The 19406-nt window shown below is 59.7% G+C and overlaps 1 protein-coding gene across 3 annotated transcripts; it reads left to right on the top strand.

Annotated features, from left to right (window-relative positions):
* The first annotated feature begins 136 nt into the window (after window positions 1–136).
* On the top strand, window positions 137–12485 carry RRP12 (ribosomal RNA processing 12 homolog). Of its 3 annotated transcripts, XM_050899324.1 has the most exons (34): window positions 137–290; window positions 1352–1587; window positions 1673–1756; window positions 2002–2078; window positions 2263–2368; window positions 2539–2655; window positions 2770–2908; window positions 3222–3349; window positions 3642–3740; window positions 3821–3912; window positions 3994–4105; window positions 4269–4366; window positions 4528–4642; window positions 4911–5053; window positions 5248–5369; window positions 5524–5588; window positions 5699–5861; window positions 5960–6114; window positions 6494–6561; window positions 6758–6851; window positions 7052–7210; window positions 7335–7415; window positions 7498–7603; window positions 7747–7854; window positions 7975–8132; window positions 8488–8579; window positions 8692–8850; window positions 9019–9185; window positions 9324–9440; window positions 9778–9827; window positions 10115–10193; window positions 10433–10500; window positions 10901–10983; window positions 11189–12485. In XM_050899324.1, exons 1-34 carry the CDS (start codon window positions 152–154, stop codon window positions 11289–11291), a joined length of 3882 nt encoding a protein of 1293 aa, XP_050755281.1. In that variant the 5' UTR covers window positions 137–151; the 3' UTR covers window positions 11292–12485. The 3 variants fall into 3 exon arrangements, with proteins under 3 accessions (XP_050755281.1, XP_050755283.1, XP_050755284.1); XM_050899326.1 differs by lacking the exons at window positions 2002–2078; window positions 2263–2368 and having other exon boundaries at window positions 152–290; XM_050899327.1 differs by lacking the exons at window positions 2002–2078; window positions 2263–2368; window positions 2539–2655 and having other exon boundaries at window positions 152–290.
* Window positions 12486–19406: the final 6921 nt, after the last annotated feature.

Raw genomic sequence — 19406 nt, 5'->3', positions numbered from 1 at the left:
TCGCTTCCCCGACGCCGCTCCCCACCCGCCCCGCGGGGAGGTGGCCAGCCCTGAGGGCAGCGGCGCCCTCACTCAAGATGGCGGCGAGCGCCGGAAGCGGAAGGGGAGGGGGGCGTGGCGTGGCTCGGCGGCACGTGGAGCCGGGTCCAGCATGGCGCGGAGCGGGCGGCTCCGCTCGGGCGCCGCCGCCAAGCTGAAGCGGTGGCGGAAAGGCCACAGCAGCGACTGCAACCCCGAGACCCGCCAGCACCGCCTGGCCGCCCGCAGCCGCTTCTGCAGCCGGCCCGCGGGTGAGGGCAGGGAGTGCGGGCGGGGGGGCAGCGGCCCCCGGTGCCGGCAGCGGCCCCCGGTGCCGGCAGCTCCCTGTCTGTGCCTGGCCCGTGCCGGCGGGGGTTGCAGGGGCGCGGGGGGGGCTGCGGGGCGAGCCTTTGCGTCCCCGGCTCCCGAGAGCTGGGGCGGGGGTGGGAGGGCCCGGAGCCGCTGACCCCCGAGCTACAGCCCCGGGAGGGGGAGGCAGCAAACCGGGGAGGAGAACCGAGCCCGCGGCGTAACGAGCGTGTCCTCGTTTCCTTCATCGTGACACCGGGCCTGTAGAGTGAAACGGGGCACGGCATGCAGCAATGCCTGTCACCCTGCCGGGGCCCGGTGCGGGGCCCTGCCCGCAGCTGCCAGGATACGTGCTGTCCCAGCAGCGTGACCTCCCGGCAGGAGCCAGTCGGGCTTCCAAAAGCCCATGGCCACACCTGTAAGTGCTGCTGCGGCGTCTGGCACAGAGAGGAATGAGACAGACTCCTGTCCAGAAGTCTGCATGATGGGGAAGACAAACCTCAGAGCATCACTGTCTGCGGGTGATGTTTCACAGCCCGGGCTGCTGCTGGCCAAGGAGATCTTTCTCCTGCAGATAAAGAAACATGTCTTGCAGCACGTACTGTCCTCTTGCAGCTGGTTGCAAGCTGGTGTGGGACTCGGAGGGACATGAAGCGTGTGCCTGGGCTGTCTGGTTGCCAGGGCTCTGGGTGGAAGAAGATAAATGGGGCAGAGTACAAGTTGCACCCCAGCATTGAAGCCTTGGTACACCAGGACATGTTTGTGAGGACGTGATGCTCTCCTCCATCAGAGGAGATGGCTGGACTGTGTTCTGGTTTGTTTTCACAGGAGTGAGGAGCTCTCTCCAGTTATTGCTGTGCTTTCTCCCATCGGGGGGAAGCAGCATCTGTGTCCCGCATGCTGGAGATGAGCTCCAGCCAAGCCGATCTGGCTGGGAGGGGACAGGGGGGCCGTGGGAGGTTTCGGGGTCAATGGCGGAGCAATGTGACTTTGCAGTTCTGAGTGTATCTCTTCACCCCGGCAGAGAAAAGTAACTTGACGGTGGATGCAGTGAAGCTGCACAATGAGCTGCAGTCGGGGTCGCTGCGTTTGGAGCGGACGAGTGACAGCGCTCAGCTCCGTATGGAGGAGGATGATGCTGGGGAGGCCGCCACGGAGAAGTCCTCCGGCACCTTCCTGAGCGGGCTGAGCGACTGCACCAACGTCACCTTCAGCAAGGTGCAGCGCTTCTGGGAGTCCAACTCTGCCGCTCACAAAGAGGTACGGGCAGGAGCAGGGCTGGGTGGGGGCTGCCCCCCCGCATGTGAGGCTGAGGGTGCTGACCTGCTCTGCTTGCTGCTCATAGATCTGCGCCGTGCTGGCAGCTGTGACAGAGGTGATCCGCTCGCGGGGGGGGAAGGAGAGCGAGACGGAGTACTTTGCTGCGCTGGTGAGTGACAGTTGTGGGGAGGAGGCTTGAGGGGAGCTGCTGTTGGCAGCATGGGTGGGCTCTCGGGAGGGTTGGTGGAGGAAGGTGCTGTGCTCGTAGCCGAGGCCCTGGGTGTCTTTCAGCAGAGATGGTTGAAACCAGATGCGCCTGGTTTCTCTGCTCCGCTCCCCAAGGGTTGGGGTTGGGGAAGGGCTGGCCTGGTGTGAACCCTCAGTCCCTCTCGCTCACCCGTCCTCTGTTCCCAGATGACCACGCTGGAGGCGGTGGAGTCCCCTGAGTCGCTGGCTGCTGTCGCTTACCTGCTCAACCTCGTCCTAAAGCGGTGAGCGGCTGGCAAAGGAGTGGGGAGAGCTACCTGGTCCCATCATGGAAGAGGGGCTGGTGCTGTCCCCCTTGCCGGGCTGGGGAAATGACCCAACCAGGGCGGGCTGGGGATGTGGTTCCCTGTGAGACTGCCACCGGCTGCCTGCTCCTCGCACTGCTGACATGCCCCCTTCTCCCGGCAGGGTCCCAAGCCCTGTGCTCATAAAAAAGTTCTCAGACACCTCAAAAGCCTTCATGGGTATCGTGTCCTCACAGGCCTGCAGCAGCTCCACCTCTGCCCTGCGATGGGTGAGTAGCCAAGAGGCAGCCAGCCGTGCCAGCTCTGCCCGGGGGTCTGCTGAGAGCTGGGGTCGAGGCTGCTGCTGTAGGGTGGTGCTGGCTGCTCGGCCTCAGGCCGTTGCAATGATGGGGGGTCTCTGTGGGGTGATGCTAATGCCCCTGCTGCTCCCTTGTAATAGGTCCTCTCTTGCCTGGCCACGCTGCTGCGGAAGCAGGACTTGGCAGCCTGGAGCTACCCCGTCACCCTCCAGGTCTATCACGGCTTGCTGAGCTTCTGTGTTCATACCAAGCCCAAGGTGAGCGCCTGGTCCCCCTGGCAAGGGATGATGCTGCCTTTGGGGCTCGTTGCTGGGGCTGGCTGTGCCCCCAGGGTCCGTGGTTTCTGCTCACCTGGGCTCTCCTTCCCCCAGGTGCGGAAAGCGGCGCAGTACGGCGTGTGCTCTGTCCTGAGGGGCAGTGAGTTCATGTTTGGAGACGCAGCCCCTGAGCATCACCCCGCGGCACCCTCCACTGCCAAGTTCTGCGTGCAGGAGATCGAAAAAGCTGGAGGTGTGGGGCGCTGGAGCAAGGGGTCTGCAGCTGAGTGCGGGGGGCCCTGCAGCCGTGGGAGAATAAGGACTTGAAGGGAAGAGGGGAGGGTGCAGCACCCTGGATTGCTGGGGAGGGTATCAGATGCCTCTGGGACACCTAAGGTGTTTTGGAGGGTTCTCAGCCATCTGTATGTTGCTCTGCTCTTCCCAGAAGTCAAGGGGGTGTTCACCCCGCCTCCGCGGGTCAGCCCCAGAGCTGTCACTGGGGCTTTGCCTTGGGCAGGGCTTTGCCACAGGGTGCCACAGGCTCAGAAGTTGCTCTGCTCCCACAGGCACCAAGGAGGCGACCACCACCCTGCATGTCCTCGCCCTGCTGCGGGACCTGCTGCCCTGCTTCCCTGCAGCCGTGGTGAAGACCTGCTGCGAGACCTTGCTCCGAGTCATGACCCTCAGCCACGTGGTGAGTATCCCCACGCCAGGGATGGCGAGGGCAGCGCCTTTCCCCCTCAGCTGCGCCCTGGAAGGGCTCAGACCCCCTCAGCTGCTGGCTGGGAGCCTGGAAATGCAGGATGCAAACACGGAGGAGCCCAGGGCAGCTGGTGCTTGCTGGCCTGCCTGCTGTGGAAGAGGGAGGCTGAAGATGGGGCTCAGTCGCAGCAGTGCTGGGCTTCCCGGGGCAGAGCCTGCTTTGGGTAAGGGGACAGTGACTGCAAAGCAGAGCCCCCCGCTTCCTGACATTGTGTCCTTTGCAGCTGGTGACAGCATGTGCCATGCAAGCCTTCCACAGCCTTTTCAGCGCCCAGGCCAGCGTGGCCTGCCTGCCAGCTGAGCTCAACGCCCAGATCATCACCGTGAGTGTGGGGTGCCAGTGCGGGGAGGGACGGGGCTGGCAGTGCCACGGCACCCACCCACCCACCCTCTGCTTCCCCAGGCCCTCTACGACTACGTGCCCAGCACGAGTGACCTGCAGCCGCTGATGACCTGGCTGTCCACCATGGAGCGGGCACACGTCAACCTGGGCAGGTGTGGGCAGGGGCCATGGCTGGGCAGGGGGAGAGGCGGCTGCTTGGTCTCTCACCCACCCGGTCGGTCTCTCTTCTCCAGGCTGCAGAAGGACCTGTGCTGGGCTCACCTGCCCCGGCTCTTCTCTGCTGCCATGAACTGCTTCCTCTCCCCACACTCCCAGGTGGTGTCGGCAGCGGCGCAGACCCTGGAGGTACCGTACACAGGCGCCTCTCCCCACTTGGCTGCCCTGGGCCTTGTGGGGGGCTCTGCCCAGGGGTTTGGGACTTGCCGGGGAGTGGTGTGCCTCTCTGTGCCTGCCAGGCTGGGGGATCCATGGCCCGCTGCTGTCCCATTTTCCCTGTTTGCCCTTGCAGACCCTCCTGAGCGAGTGCGTCGCTCCCCACATGGAGGACCTGGGCACTGTCTCTGCATCTGCTCCAGCCCCTGCCGCCTACCTGTGCAAGATGTTCAGGTGAGGAGCAGCGGTGAGGGAGAGGCTGTGTCTGCCTGGGCCTGGCTGAGCTCTGAGCAGCCTCTGCCTGGTCCCCGATGGGGGCTGGCAGGCCTGGTGTGTACCCTGATTGCTGCTGGGTCAGTCCTTGCCAGCGTGAGCGTCTCCTCTCTCCTCCCCAGATCGGTGGAGGAAGGCCTGACATACCGTTTCCATGCGGCGTGGGACGAGGTGCTGCGGGTGCTGGAGGTCTTCTTTGAGACCTGTGGGAAGCAGTGCCACCCCATCATGAGGAAGGTAAGCCAGGCTGGGAGGGCACAGACTCATCCATGGAGGCAGGTGGGGTGGCTGTGCTGCTGCCTGGGCTGCTTTGCCCTCTCTAGCTGTGGAGCAGGGCCATCCTGGTGCCTGCTGTCCTGTCTGTGTGTGGGTAGGGTGTGCGCAGCTCTGGGAGTCGGCACGGGGACACGCAGGGCAGCTGGCATCCCTGGGCAGGCACAGTGAGCGACACATGCCAGACCTGTCTTCATGGCTCCTCTGTGACCGTCCTGCCCTGTCCCCGCAGTGTCTCCGGTCCCTGTGTGACCTGCGTCTCTCCCCACACTTCCCCTACACCGCTGAAGTGGACCAGGCGGTGGGGGCTGCCGTGAGCACCATGGGCCCCGAGGTGCTGCTGGAAGCCGTGCCCTTGGAGATCGATGGCAAAGAGTGAGTACGGTCATGGGGTAGCAATTTTGCAGCTGTTTGTTACATTCCTGTTCAGTCCCCATGCTGTGCTGGAGAAGTTTGGCTCCGCTGAGCCTACCTGTGCCCAGCTTTGGGGCTGGATGGAGGTGCCCTGTGCCCAGGGGCTGATGCCGGCAGTGCCCCGCGCTCCCCTGACCCGTGCCTTTCCTCCCCAGGGAGACGCTGGATTTCCCCCGCAGCTGGCTCCTGCCGGTGCTGCGGGACTATGTGCAGGGCGCGCGGCTCGGCTTCTTCACCAGCTACTTCTTGCCCTTGGCAGCCGCCCTGAAAAGCAGAGGTGAGGAGGGTGGCACAGTGGGGGTCCCAGCAGGTGCGGTCCTGTGCTCCCAGGAGCCCCAGGGTGCTCTGCGGGACCTCCCTTCCCTCCCCTGGGGTGGAGCGGGGCTTTGCCACCTCTGCTGCTCCGCTCATCTCCCCCTTCTCTTCTGCAGCCCTGGAGTTTACCCAGGCTGGGAAGAGCGTGGAGGCCAAGATCTACGACACGCTGCAGTGGCAGGTAACAAGGAGTGCCCGGGAGCCCTGCCGTGGCGTACCCGTGGTGCCAGGCTGGGGAGCGGTGACTCAAGTGAAGGGTGCTGGCCTCCCACCTCTTCCTTTGCCTGCCAGGTCTGGACCCTGCTGCCCGGCTTCTGCACCCACCCCACGGATGTGCTGGGGGCCTTCAAGGGGCTGGCCCGCACCCTGGGCATGGCCATCAGCGAGCGCCCAGACCTCCGCCCCACCGTGTGCCAGGCCTTGCGCACCCTCATCCACAAAGGCTGCGAGACAGGTTAGGGGGAGACAGACCCTCGTCGTGGGTCCCTGTCCCCTGCGGTGACCTGGAGAGGGGAGATACTGATCTGTACTGCCCTGTCATCTTCTCCTTAGATGCAGAGCGGGCAGAAGTGGGTCGCTTTGCCAAAAATTTCCTCCCCATCCTGTTCAACGTGTACAGCCAGCCCGAGGAGGATGGGGGCAGCAGTGCTCAGCGCCGCTCTGTGCTGGACACTGTCCGTGCCTACCTGACCATCACCGACCCCCAGGTGAGGGGTGTCTGGGGCAGTGGGGCAGGCTGTGCTGGCTGAGGCCAGCATCTCCCAGCCAGACCCAGTCTGATGGGGCTGTGGTGGGTGCCTAACTGGAGAGGACAGGAAGACAGAAGCTGAGCAGAGAGCAGTCCTTCCTGCCCTCATGGGGAGGGAGCCCTTCCCAGCTGGCACTCTGGGATTTCCCAATCTTGCAGCCGCATCTGGCGCATCATACACGAGCCCTTTGTGAATTTGTCCAGCTCTTTTTGGACCCGCTGGTGCTTCTGGTCTCCACAAAGTCCTGTGGCAAGGCATTTGCCAGGTGGATTGCAAACTCTTGTAAAAGCGCTCCCTTCAGTCAGTTCTGATCCTGCTCTGTGTGCCTGCCCTGCAGATGGTGTGCGGGTTCCTGCAGAAAGCCAGTGTGAAGCTGACCAGTCCCGAGAGCTCCGAGTTTGCCAGGTAACACCCAGGGGCTGGTGCTAATGGGTAAAGCTGCCGGCTTCCTCCTGGTGAGCAGCACTAGGGCACTCGTACTGTCCTGTGTGGAATGTGCCACTCTCGTGCATCCCATGAGACTCACAGCCGGAGTCCCAGCTTGGTTGGGCAATGTTAGTGATGCTGCAGTTACCCACCTGTGTGTCCTTCTCTGCTGCAGACTCTCCATCCTGGACCTGGTGGTGGCAATGGCACCCTACGCTGATGAGCAGTCCCTGGGCTCCCTGTACTGCACCATCCAGCCTTCCCTCCAGGTGATTCGGCCCGCAGCCCTGACAGGTGCAGGGGGTGCAGTGGGGCACCTTCTGCTTGCTGCCACCCACACTCTGCGGGGCTGAGCAGCTGCTGTAGGGGACAGGTCTCTGCTGTGTTGCGTGGGGTGCTGCGGGGGTCCCTTCAGACACCGTGGCGAGGGGCTGCCTTGACAGCGGGGGCATGTTGGCTGTCCCTGCAGAGCAAGGAGCGCGGCATGCAGAAGAAGGCGTACCGCGTGCTGGAGGAGGTGTGTGCCGCCCCCCACGCCCCCTGCCAGGCCTTCATCCGCTCCCACCTGCAGGAGCTGCAGACAGCGCTGCTGGACTCGCTCAAGAGTGCTGCATCCCCAGCCAAGAGGGTGAGAGCAAGGGCTGCGGTGGCAAGCTCAGCCACTGCTGGGAGGGGAGAGGATGGGGCGGGCGGCGGGGGCAGCCGGTTGTACGTCCCTGGGTGTACCAGTGCAGGGCTGTTTCTTTCCCCAGCCCCGGCTGAAGTGCCTGTTCCACATCGTGAAGCAGCTCTCCGCAGAGCACGAGCCTTTCGTCACCGCCCTGGTCCCGGAGGTGAGCGTGGTCCCCGGGGGGACCCAGCTGGTTCTGGCTGCAGGGGTGGCAGCAGCGATGTGACGTGCCCGTGTGCCTCCAGGTCATCCTGTGCACCAAGGAGGTTTCAGTGGGGGCCCGCAAGAACGCTTTCATGCTGCTCGTGGAGATGGGGCATGCCTTCATCCGCTTCGGGCCCACCCCCCAAGGTGACCTCCTGCTCCGCCTGCTCAGCCCCACAGCCATTCCGGCCCCAGGGGGATTGGACCCATGCCTGGCACCCCGCTGAAACAGGCCAGGGATGCTGCTGGGCAGGGGGCGAGCGGAGGCCTGAGTCATCCCTCTCTTGCAGAGGCCATGCAGCGGTTCCTGCTCCTGGTCTACGCGGGGCTCACGGGCTCGGTCACCATGATCAGCTGCACAGTGCTGGCGCTGACCCGCCTGTTCTTTGAGTTCAAAGGTGAGTGGGAGCAGGAGGGCTGGGGGGACGGGGGCAGCGCAGGGGGATGAGGCAGCACCCTCCAGCAAAGGTGGGTTCCGGGAGGAGGCCGGCTGTGGCTGAGCCCTGCCACGGTTGCAGATCACCTGGAGCTGAGCGTGGTGGAGCAGCTCCTGCAGAACATCTGCCTGCTGCTGGCCTCCCGCACACGGGACGTGGTGAAGGCGGCCCTGGGCTTCCTCAAGGTCACACTGCTGCTGGTGGACACCAAGCTGCTGGCCAAGCACGTCGAGGCGATGGTAAGATCCTGCGTGGGATGCCCTGAGGAGGGTGGCGGGGCAGAGCTGGGGCTGCCTTGGGCAGCCGGGGGCATTTCCCGCTGCACCCTGCTTCTGCCCAGGAGCCAGGGGCACAACCTTGATCTCAGTGGCAGAGAAGGCAGTGAGGAGGTCCCTCTCCTGAATGCTGGCATGGACCTGCCAGAGAAACCCCATGAACCGGCCCTGCCAAGCGGGGAGACCTCCCCACGGCCCTGCCTGGGGCGGGTGTGGGGAGACAGCAGCAGAGTGAGCAAGGTGGCTGTGCAGGGGAAGGGTGGGAGGCTGGGTGCCCAGGGCAGGGGTGCTTTGGTCTCGAGGGTGTCTGTCCTGTCAGCTGGAGGCCCTGGGGAACCTTTCGGACGACATGAGACGCCACTTCCGTATGAAGCTGCGAAACCTCTTCACCAAGTTCATCCGCAAGTTTGGGTGAGCCAAGGGCTCCTGGGTCGCGCTGGAGCCGCACTCGGACAGCGAGGGAGCTCGCTGGGAAGCTGTGCGGGAGGAGGTGGGCACTGACCGCTCTCTGTGCGCTCTTCAGCTTCGAGCTGGTGAAGGGGCTGCTGCCGGCTGATTACCACAAGGTGCTGGTGAATATCCGCAAGGCGGAAGCCCGGAGTCGCAAGCAGCGTGCCCTGAGGCAGGCGGCTGCGGATACGGATGAAGAGGAGGCACCACCAGCACAGCCCAGAGGAGACAGGTGAAGATGGGCCAGGGGTGAAGAAGGAGCAGCCCTGTCAGATCGGCTCAGCTGGTGCCTCTAGAGATGCTGGGGACATCTCCAGGGCTGCTGTGTGCTGTGAGGCAGGCTGGGGTCTGCACCCCTGGGTTTGTTCCGTTTCCATCATCCTCTCTGCCTTTTGCCCAGCATGGAGGAGATCCTGGCTGACTCAGAGGAGGAGGAAGAGGAGGAACGGCAGCGGAGCAAGGAGTGGAGAAAGCAAGCACGGCAGAAGGGCCAGGCCTGGCTGAAGGAAGGGGAAGAGGATGAGCCCCTCAACTTCCTGGACCCCAACGTGTCCCAGCGGGTGCTGGGTGAGGAGCGGAGCTTCGGATGTGGCTGGGGTGGGATGGACGGGGCAGGAGCTGGTGTGATGCTCAGGGGCCCTGGGGGTATGACTGCCCCTGGGAGTGGGTCCTTACCCAGGCCCTGACCCATCTCTCTGTGAGCAGCCACCAAGCCAGGCCCCAAGCGGTCCAGAGGAGTGAGCCATGACTTCCAGGTGTCTGAGGACGGGCGCCTGATCATCCACGAAGAGGAGGAGGAGGTGGACGATGATGAAGCCAAAGGTACTGCCTGGGCTGGCTGGGGGCTACAGTAGATTTGCTCTGGTACTCCGAATGGTTTTCTTCCTGCCCACCCGTATGTGGGAGCTTGGGGAGGGATGTGGGTGGAAGCGGCAGGGATTGGTGTGGCCTCGTGTCACACCCAGTGGCTCTCTTCTGGGCCACTGCCACCCAGGGGAGGCAGCCCTCTCCATCACCAGGAGGGTGCTAGAGGGGACACGACCACCAGTGCTGGTTTGGCAGGGGCACCCTGCTCCCACAGCCCACGCCAGGGGCTGGCACAGTACCGGGGCTTTCTTGCGCCTACATCCTGCACTGACCCTCTTGTCCTGTACCGTAGGAGCGGACGAGGAGATGGCAGATGTGCTGCAAGATGTGGGTCTCCGCAGTGTGAGTACGGGGCTCATGGTCCTGAGGAGATGCTGGGGGAACTCGGCTGTGCCAAACCGCCGCCTGTGCCGCGGCAGCTGCAGCTCTGCCCAAGAGGCCAGTGGGGACACCGGGCAAGCGCCAGCTGCTTGGAGGCGGGTGGGAGGCTGGCTGGGGACAGGGACATGCGCAGGCAGTCTGGAAGGTCTCTGCGCCCCCATGGGAGGAAGCAGGGGGTCAGGGGTCCATGGGAGGGCAGAACTGTAAGGACAAGCCAGCTGCAGGGTCCCCGCTGCCTTCTTCTGCAGAAGAAAAGCCAGAAGCGTCGGTTCAGAGAGGAGCCAGACGATGACGAACCTGAGGCCAGGACCTACCCTCAGTACAGAGGTAAGTCCTCCACCTGTGCCCAGTCTGGGGCTCCCCAGGGTGCCAGAATCATGTACCCATCTTGCTGGGCTGCTCCAGGGTAGCTGGCGCAGAGATTTTTGCTCATGGGAAATGGTCACCCTTCTCTACTGTCATCACACCCAAGAGCTGGAGGCAAAAACAGGAACAACTCCCCCAGCCTGGAAGTGAGACAGGGGAGCCCTGGGACCCCCTTCCAACACACGTTCCCTGTTTTCCAGCTGGAGGCTCTGGGATCCACCGGCAGCTGGACAAGGAGCCAGCCTTCGGTGCGGAGTACAGATCCAAGGTGAAGGACCCCGGGGGTTGCAGGGTTTGGGTGGGGGGATGCCTGGGGCTTTGCTGGGGCAGGAAGCACCATTTGTTTGTTGGGCATCTGGTCCAGTAGCACCAAGGCTGAAGGGGATCTCTGCTCCGAGAGGAGTTGCCAGATACTCGGGACCTGTGAACGTTTCCAGCCCATGTTGGAGTCGCTGTCCTGCCCTTGCCATGGCCAGTTCCTACTCACCGCTCAAAGCAGGTGTCTGTAGCATCATCTGGGTGGGAAATCAGCTCCCAGGGCCATGTACTCAGCTGGCACTCCGCTGCAACATAGTCTTTGGGATGGCCGGGTGGCAGGGCTGCACCAGAACGGGACGCATGCATCTCCCCTGGTGCTGCATCTTCTCCCATGTCACTATCTCCCACAGAAAGGTAAAGGCGACGTGAAGAAGAAGGGCCAGCTTGACCCCTACGCCTACATCCCCCTGAACAGAGCTAGACTCAACAGAAGGTGAGGCTAGCCGGGAAGGGCACGGGGTCGGGAATGGGGCCAAAACCTGGCTTTGGTCCTGCTTTTTGTTGTTATAGGTTTTTTGTGGGTCTGGGAGCTCTCTGCCAGCCTCTGCGCCGCTCCTTGCAGAGCTTGGAGCATCCCTGTGCATTAGGTGTGCCCGGTGCCCGCACTAACCCAGCCTCCTGCTCCTTCCTCCCTCCAGGAAGCGGGCGAAAATGCAGGGCCAGTTCAAGGGTCTGATGAAGGGAGCCCAGCGCGGAGCCAAGGCTGGCCGCAAGAACCGTCTGAAGGCCCAGCGCCCCTGAGGAGCCTCAGGAGCTCGGCCTGCACCTGCCCAAGGACAGACAACACCCTGTGGCCTCTGGGCACCGGGGGACAGGGGCTTTGTGAGTGGAGCAGCAGGGACTCCTCTGCAGAAGGTGGCCTGCGTGTGTTTGAGACTCCCTGGGAAGCCACGCTGCCGTATTACGGACTCATGGCCCAAGCCCTGCCCTCCTGTGCCTGAAGGAAGGTGCTGGGTTGCCTGGTGCAGGTGTGTGCGTGTGTGCGAGAGCAAGTAACGTGTAATGAATTCTCTATGTTGATAAATACCCACTGTTCCTACCCAGCCCAGATTCATCCTCTCCTTCCCTTAAGAGTTGTGCACGCTGCATCCCTTGTGCTCTGCCTGCTGCCCCGATGCAGCGGGTCCTTCTGCCGCTGCAGCACTGTGCCCCACAGGGCTCACGCCGGCATCAGCCAGGGACCTGGGGCCGGAGCCTTCTCCCCTGCATGGGGCTTGCCTGGGGGCTGCCAGGAGCAATGCTGCAGCACAGAGCAGTGAGGCAGCGCCCATGTCCTGTGCCCTCCTGGCACGCGTGCAGTAGGGCTGAGTCGTGGAGTTGGCCAAAGAAAGAAGCCAGAGATGGTGAAGTCCTTTGCTTACAACCAGCTTTCTTATACAAACTCCCTTTTGGTAGGATCTTCTGCCCTAAACAGTGGGCCAGGGGATCTGTGCCATGGGGGGAATGTCTGCCATTCGGCTGCCACTGGTTTCTGTCCTGCCTCAGCTTTTCCCATATCAGCCATGCCTGGTTGCGGGACAGGAACAGTTCGCTGCAAATTTCTTCAAATTGGCTGGAAAACTGCTACTGCAAACCTCCCTCCCTTGCCCTTTCCCTTACTCATGAGAGCAGAGGGACACCCTTTCCTCTGCTCTGACCACCTCCTGCCAGCTAGACCTGAGCAGCGCAAATAATCCTGGACCTTTTTAGCTGCCCAGCCATCTCAGGTTGGCCTGAGCATCTGTTTTTGCCCAGTTACTTCTGCACTGAGCCCAAAATATGGTGTTTGGCCAAAGCATGCTGAAGGGAATGGAGCCGAGGGTAGTGGATACAGGTCCCATTGCTCACAGTGCAAAGAACACATATTTGTGAACATAGCTGGCTTTCCCTTCTATATTAAAAAGCCTTTAGTCCTTTATCATTTCCTACTGTGGTAGCTTACATGCTGGTATTGCAACGCTTCTCAGTCTCCTAATAAGCTAAAGGGATTGTGCTTGTTCAGCCTCTTACTGCAGGCTTCTTTCGGGAGGCTGCAAATCCAGTTTTGTGGCTCTCTTATGTGCTTTTTGTTTTTTTTCCAAGATCCTTTTAAAAGCCTGGGGTTGGAGGAGGAGCTCTTGTACTGGTATTTGTCCTGCCTTGTCAGGAGCACTGTCCCCTTCCTGCTTCCCCACCCAGGGCTCTCACTTGGACCCTTGAGCCCCAGGGCCAGCTGAGGTGCTGCTGCTCTAATCCTGCCAGAAGGGAGACCACAGCCTGGCTTACGGGACAGGCGTCTCCAGCAGCATCCCCTGACCATGTTCAGTCAGCAGGAGCTACATCCATCTTCCTCTGCTGTCTACAGCCTTGGCCTGATGCCCTCCCTCCCCTGAGAACAGGACAGGGGGAGACAGGCAGCAGTCCCCTACTGAGCCCCCAACACCTGTAACATGTGGCTCCAGGCCCACCAGAGCTATCTGTCTTCCTGCTTTCTCTTCTCTCCTTGGAGACAGGGCCTGGAGAAGGCTGTAGCTAATTCATTTAAAAGCTCCAGATTACTCACTGTATTGTTCTTCATTTGCATGTTGTTGCTTAAATTAGTGCATGCCTGCGTGGAACAGAAGAGTTTCATTAGCGCAGACGATGGTGTTCGACTGAGCCGGTGTCCAGAGAACAGATTCTTCTGCAACAACATCTTGTTAATCAGCTAATTAATCATGTAACGCAATAGAAACCCTTGGAGAGGAGACGTCATCCTGCCCGGGGAGGCTGGCTGCGAGTCAAGCCTGCTCCCCACCAGCAGCTGTCCCTGGCAGGGAGCAGAGCTGCATCTCGGGGGCCCACAGGAGCCTGAGCACAGCGCTCTGCTATGGGGCAGGGTGAGGGGTGATGTGGGGTCCTGCCTCCTGCAGATACCAGCCACAAATATTTTGCAGTTACCCACAGAGAAGCGCAAGACGGGGAGCTGGAGCGATGCTTGGCTTTCGTTGCTCAAGCTGGGAGGTGGCTGGAGGATATTTCTTCACCCAGCACGTGGTTAAACCATGCAACTCCTTTCCGCAGGCTACAGTGGGCACCAACAGTGTGGTGTGTTCAGCTACACTTGTGCAGGAAATTGTCACAAAGGGCTCTTACCCTTGCAGATACCAGCTGCAAAGCGGGTGGTCTCCAAGTTGGGGGCTGCAGGTGTACTAGGCACGCTTGAGGAGAGGCTGGCAGGACAAACAGGCTGCCCCGGGTGCTGGCTGGGTGGTCCCTGGACTGGCTGAGACAGTTGCAGATGCCCACCTTAAGGCTTAAAATGAGGAGGAGAAGGAAAACATCATTGTTTCCTTAGCCTAGAAGCTACCTACCTGGGTTGTGTCCACTGTGGCATGCCGCTGAGAGGGACAGATGTACCCCATGGGGCTGTGCCCATGGAGCATCCAGCTGGACCATCACCTCCTCTGACCACACTGCAGCACCTTTGGGGCTCCCCAGTTCAAAGTCTGGATTTGGCACACACCAAGGTGCAGGGATGGGAAAACCCTCCCAGGGGCAGCAGTGTAAGAGGAACCTTGGTGTTTATGCTAAAATGATTGGCAGTAAGATAATTAAGTGTGGAGGTTTAAAATGCCAAGGGAGCACTCCAGCTGCAATCTAGTCAATTAAAAAAATGTCAGATTAATTCTTAGTCCCCTCAGCACTCTGATCTACAGTTTCACTTGTTTCTAAAAAGTTGTTTGTCTTTTCTTGGTTGCTACCTGAACACTGTGTGCAAACCCAGGTGCAGCAAGTGTGCAGGGCCACAGGGACCCTGGCTAGGGGCAAGACAGGTGCTCCCACCCGCAAAGGAAAAAAAAAAAAGGAAATAAAACTGCTTTTCCAGTCTCTGTTCCTCTAATTTCTCCTTGCTGGTGAGCAAAGACAAAAAATATTCAAGCTGAGATGTGAGTTGGAGTTTATGGTGTAACTCATGCTCCTTGGAGCACTTTGTGTGGTCTCTGCAGGCTCAGGCAGACCCTGCTGCATCAGTCACACGTAAGCCACGTTTTAAGTTTCCTTGAAATAAAGTGGTTGCAACTTGTATTTTTATGCTGAATACTAAGTCTTGGAGTGTCAGGTGTGCACGAGACTCTGAAAGAGGGCGCCACAAGAACTTCCACAGCTCCCCAGGGGTGCTATGCACAGGCCCACGGCTCACATGTGCTGGTCGTCGTGTCCGTGTCCCCCCCCGTCCCCCCCCCGGGCCCTGGTCTCTCAGCAGTGCCCTTCTCTTCCCTCAGCTCCTGCCCAGGGGGGTAGGAAGGGGTTGCAGGTGAGGAGGGGCATCGCTGTCCCGTGCCTGCTCCGCACGGCCTCCTACCGCATGAGGGATGCTCAAGCGGAGGCACAATGGCCCGTGCACCTTCTTGCCCGCTTCGCGCCCCAGCAGCGGGAGCGTGCCAGCCAGGCCCCGCATGCTGCTGGCTCCCGGGCTGCTGCCGCAGCTCACGGGCAGCCGACGCGGGGGTCGGCTGGGGCAGGCTGGCTGGCCGCCTGCCGTCGGCCCTCGGGCCCGCTGCGGAACCGCTCTACCGCCCCGGGGAGCCTCTGCCGGCTGCGCCCCGCCGCGACACCCGGGCCCCGCCGAGCCCACCGCCGGCCTACAACGCCCAGCATGCCGCGCGCGGCATGGGCGGCCGTTTCCATCCCCCCCCGTCGTGCGCGCGGATCGGCAGTTGCCCGTTCGAACCGACCAATGGCGACGGGGGGGGCGCCGGCTGCAGCCAATGGCGATGCGCGCCCCGGGCGGGGCGGGGCCGAGGGGTGGTACGACGGGCCAATGGGGAGGCGGAGCGGCAGGTATGAGATGGCGGCGGGAGCACCGGCGCCCGGCGGGCGGCGCGGCGGCAGGTAGGAGTGGGGTTCCCCGGGGACCGGCACCTCCTCACCCCTTCACCTCGGGGTCGGCGGGGTGTCCTTCCCTCCCCGGCCCCTCGCCGCGTCACGGGTCGCGGCCCGGCCCGGCCCGGCCCGGCCCGGCCCGGCTCCGCCCGCTGCGGGCACCCCGCACCTGTCTGCAGCGCGCTGCTGGCGGGCAGGCGCCGGCCGGTGCGCCTCGGCCTCGGCCCGCCCATTGCGGTGCTTCTCCTGCGAGCCGAGCTCTCGCCGTCCCTGCTGCGGCGGAGTAGCCGCTCCCCCGGCCGGGGTCCCCAACCCCCTGGCGGAGGTGTTGCCGCCCGCCGGTGCTCGGCCGTGCCGCCGGGCACCCCCGCTCGCCCCACGGGACAGACAGGGGGGATCGGGGTGGGACACTGGGGGCATCTCCGTGTTGGTTTGCTGCACCTCGGTGCTGCGGTTCCCATGTCCCCATGGGTTCAGCGGCTGGGGAGTGCTCCCTGCAGCGTCCCTGTGCTGCATTGCAGGGGAAATACCGCTCGCTCCTCCTGCAAGGGGAGAGATCCTGCTCCAAACCACCTGCCCTCGGGCAGGGGGACTGTTCCATAGGGAAGTGTGTCCCTGCACTCAAATTAGCAAAGATAAGTGACCGCCTTTCAGTTCTGCCCCTGCTCTGGCGCAGCCGCTCGCTGCCTGCAGAGGTACGAGGCGTGCTGTGGCTAGGCTGGCTCGCTTCTTCAGCCGCAAAGTGAGACCTAATACCGAGGACTTGGCAGTTGCAGGGTTTGGTAGGGTGATGGCACTATATAGACTTGCTTCGCATCCAACCCTCTTTCTCCCTTGCTTTGTCCACTCTACATGTATTATTTTTGCTTTCTAAATACACATACAATGTCAGCTTCACATAATTCACCTTTAGCACGTACTTTTATATGCATAACCATTCTGTGACCACTGCCAAAAAAATAGCGGAGACTGTATGAGCACCTCATTGGAACAGTGTTGTTGGATGACTGCTAAAAGGCTGTAATATCTCTTCCATTTTTTTTTTCCCTGCATGCACGGCGTGGAGCTGCCAACTGAGTATCCTTTGAGTGGTAATTCTTGTGGACTTGCAAAATAAATACAGTTGAGGGCTGATGCCTCATATCCAGCCTGATTCACAGTGGTGCTGTCCCATCCTCTGCTGAGTGGGACCCATCCTGATGGCACTTGCTGTCCTTATCTGGGGGCATGGCTGTGGTGCCTGGGTTGGGGCAGAGCGTTGCTCTGGAAGGAAGAATGAAGAGGTGGTGCTCAGTGTGGCACATCTGAGCAGGGAGTGCCTAAAATGCTGGACCTGGTAAAGGGATGAGTATGCTCTGTGCAGCTGATACTTACAATACTCTTTTGTATAAAGTATTTTAAACGTGGCTTGGATCAGTCCAAATGACTGAATTTATTTGTTATGTGCTGACAGTTGTTCTTAGGATGTAATCCCCCTGTTCTTTACACCCCCTGCTCCCCCTGCAAGTGACTGTGTTAAAGCAAAGTCTGAAGTACAAGTTTTATTCCAACACATCCTGTCACCCACAGGTAGTGCTAGCAAATCAATCTCTGGCTTTGCAGGTCTATCACCACAAAGACCACAAAGCTTGCCTTTTTTTTTTTTTTTTTTTTTAAATAAGTATGCTCCATGAGCGTGCTTTTGCCCCTGTTGCCTCTCATCTGGAGAGAAGTGCAAGTTAGCTAGTAAAGCTTGCATGCTGTGCGTGTGGTCTTATAGCATGCTGACTTAAAGATTGGAAATGAAAGCTGGTTGTCTTAACCTCCTTACCAAATGTTACTGAACACAACAAAAGATGATTTGTGTGGGTCTCTCTTCTGTTTGTGGTCTCTCTAACCTCTGCCTGGCTCTTCATAACTGAGAATGATGATTGCAGTGTGCCCGAGTGCTCAGTTTCAAAAGAGAAATGTCTGTCTGTTTAATGAATGCATTTAATGTTCAATTCAAGCAGCGCCTAAATGCTTTGCCAGGCACTCAGTGTTCATGTCAGCCATTTGATATGGCAGGGGTGGGATGAGTGGAAGGGAAAAAGCCATGGGCCTGGAAGGCAGGATATGCTGGAAGAAGGCATAAGGCATCTTGCTAAAATGGCTTGATAGCGAGTTACTACACAACTGGACATCAAGAGCTCACATCGTAAACAGGCGATGAAAGGAGACACAATTGCCATCTATGTTTTACTGCAAATAAGAAAACGTTCACTGTAAACATGACTTAATGGCAAAAAGTCAAAGTGACTTGCTGAGGGTCATGCAGAAAAAATGGTTGATTTCAGAGTTAAAGCCAAGTCTGAACACATGGCTACTTTTCTCTGAAGATAGCCTGGAGCAGGGGACAATCTTATTCAAACATTCCCTTTTCCACAGCTTTTACTAAAATCTTTGAGACTTCGACTTGCGTTTAACCCCCTACTCAGTCCAAGCCCTGTCAGGCACACATCCAGCCCCGAACTCAAGGCTGTGCTGCTTTTGCAGTATTGTATGTTTGCACGTAACACCCTGTCCTGTTCTTATCCAGGGCCTGGGATGGGCTTGGACAACAGGATCCTTGTTCTGCTACGCTTCAGTTTATTGTCTGTTTGCATGAAGGGGGAGCGTTGCTTGCCCACATAGCCCAAAGCAGCATCTGGGTCTGCTTGTCAGCCTAGTCATTGCCTTGTTGCTGTGTGCACATTTACATGCATATGAAAATGTCACTGGGCTCTGTTAACGCTCCTTTAAAGGTGCCTGGGCACTCAGTTCAGTCTGAAGCTGAAGCGCCGAGTGCTGGACAGTGTGCTGGGAAATCAAATTCCTCGTCCTAAAGGTCAACCGTCTTCAGTGTGTATTGGTTTAATAAGTGGCATGAACAGATGGGAAGGAGACAGGACAGCATGGAAATGTTGGCTAATATCTAATGGTTGCACTGAAGTCAAGTTCCTCTTGGAAATACTGTCCCTCTGTATGCTGGGTTAGGCTCCTGGTCACAGCTGAGGCCTTGTATTTTCCACTTGTTTCAGAGTTAGCTCTTTCTGTAGGATCTCATTTTCATTTGTTCTTTAGCTGGAGGCAAGAAGAGGGAGCCGAGGCCCTTTCCTTGTCCTGTGCTCTGCTGGGTTCAGGCACAGATCTGCTGTGCAGCTTTTGTGCAGGCTTTTACCAAACCTGCGCTGTGATCCTGGGGACTGACGCTGTGGGTTCCTGTGTTCCCAAGTCGCAGGGGTCTTGGAGCCAGCATGGGTAGAGAAATGGGAGGAACCGTGGCCCTGTGGTGTGATAAATTTGGCCAACGCTTTGTTTCAGAGCTTCACAGGTCTGGTGTGTTCCTGGCCTCTCATGCCAGTAATGCATTACACTTACCCTTGTGTCTGACAAGAGCATTGGGCCCTTTTCTCTGAGGTGCAACAGCCTCACTCCCTGGCTCTTGGCCTTTCTCACCTCTATGCTAGGTAATTGCAATTAAGCTATCTAGAGTTTCCTCATAAATTTTTTCAGAAACTGTAGATAGTAAGGAATGCGATAAGCTGCTTAAATAATTGCCTGCCAGCTGGCTTACGAGAACTTTTAATGTGTTTGCTTTTGGCCTATAAAGCTCTAATAATTTGGAGTCCGGCCAAAACATCCTTTCTTCTTGAGTGGTAATGTGGCAGCTCTGATTTTCAGAGGCAGAAAGTTCTCGGGGGAGCCAGCATTAGTTTCCCTTTTTGTTTTTCTGGAACTCAGACTCAAGGTTGAAACGTAGCTTTATGCTTTGGGAGTTCCATATGGGCATTCCTACAGCCACGCTCGTGAGCTGTCATATAGCAGAAGACAAGCGTGCTACGGTTGGCCGTGCCTTGGAGAGCGGGAAGCTTTTTAGGGAACATCCTTCACAAGCTCTCAGGGGTGCCTGGAGCTCTCCTCTCACACACATGCCACTCCGCATCCTCCTGAGCAGCCCTTGGAGCAGTACATAAATGTATCACTGCTCCCTGGGCTCTGTAGAGAAACCGGGTGAATCCAGAGATGACCTGT

This window comes from Gymnogyps californianus, chromosome 6, assembly GCF_018139145.2.
Source record: "Gymnogyps californianus isolate 813 chromosome 6, ASM1813914v2, whole genome shotgun sequence".
Lineage (NCBI taxonomy): Eukaryota > Metazoa > Chordata > Aves > Accipitriformes > Cathartidae > Gymnogyps > Gymnogyps californianus.
Note: the sequence above shows the minus strand (reverse complement) of the source record. Positions and strands in the feature narration are given on the sequence as shown.

Excerpts from the sequence above, each read along its gene's own strand:
- RRP12 (XM_050899324.1), top strand. The coding sequence starts at position 152 with ATGGCGCGGAGCGGGCGGCTCCGCTCGGGCGCCGCCGCCAAGCTGAAG. Across the intron at positions 4,643-4,910 it reads GCCACCCCATCATGAGGAAG|TGTCTCCGGTCCCTGTGTGA; the intron begins GTAAGCCAGGCT and ends CTGTCCCCGCAG. Across the intron at positions 10,194-10,432 it reads GACCTACCCTCAGTACAGAG|CTGGAGGCTCTGGGATCCAC; the intron begins GTAAGTCCTCCA and ends CCTGTTTTCCAG.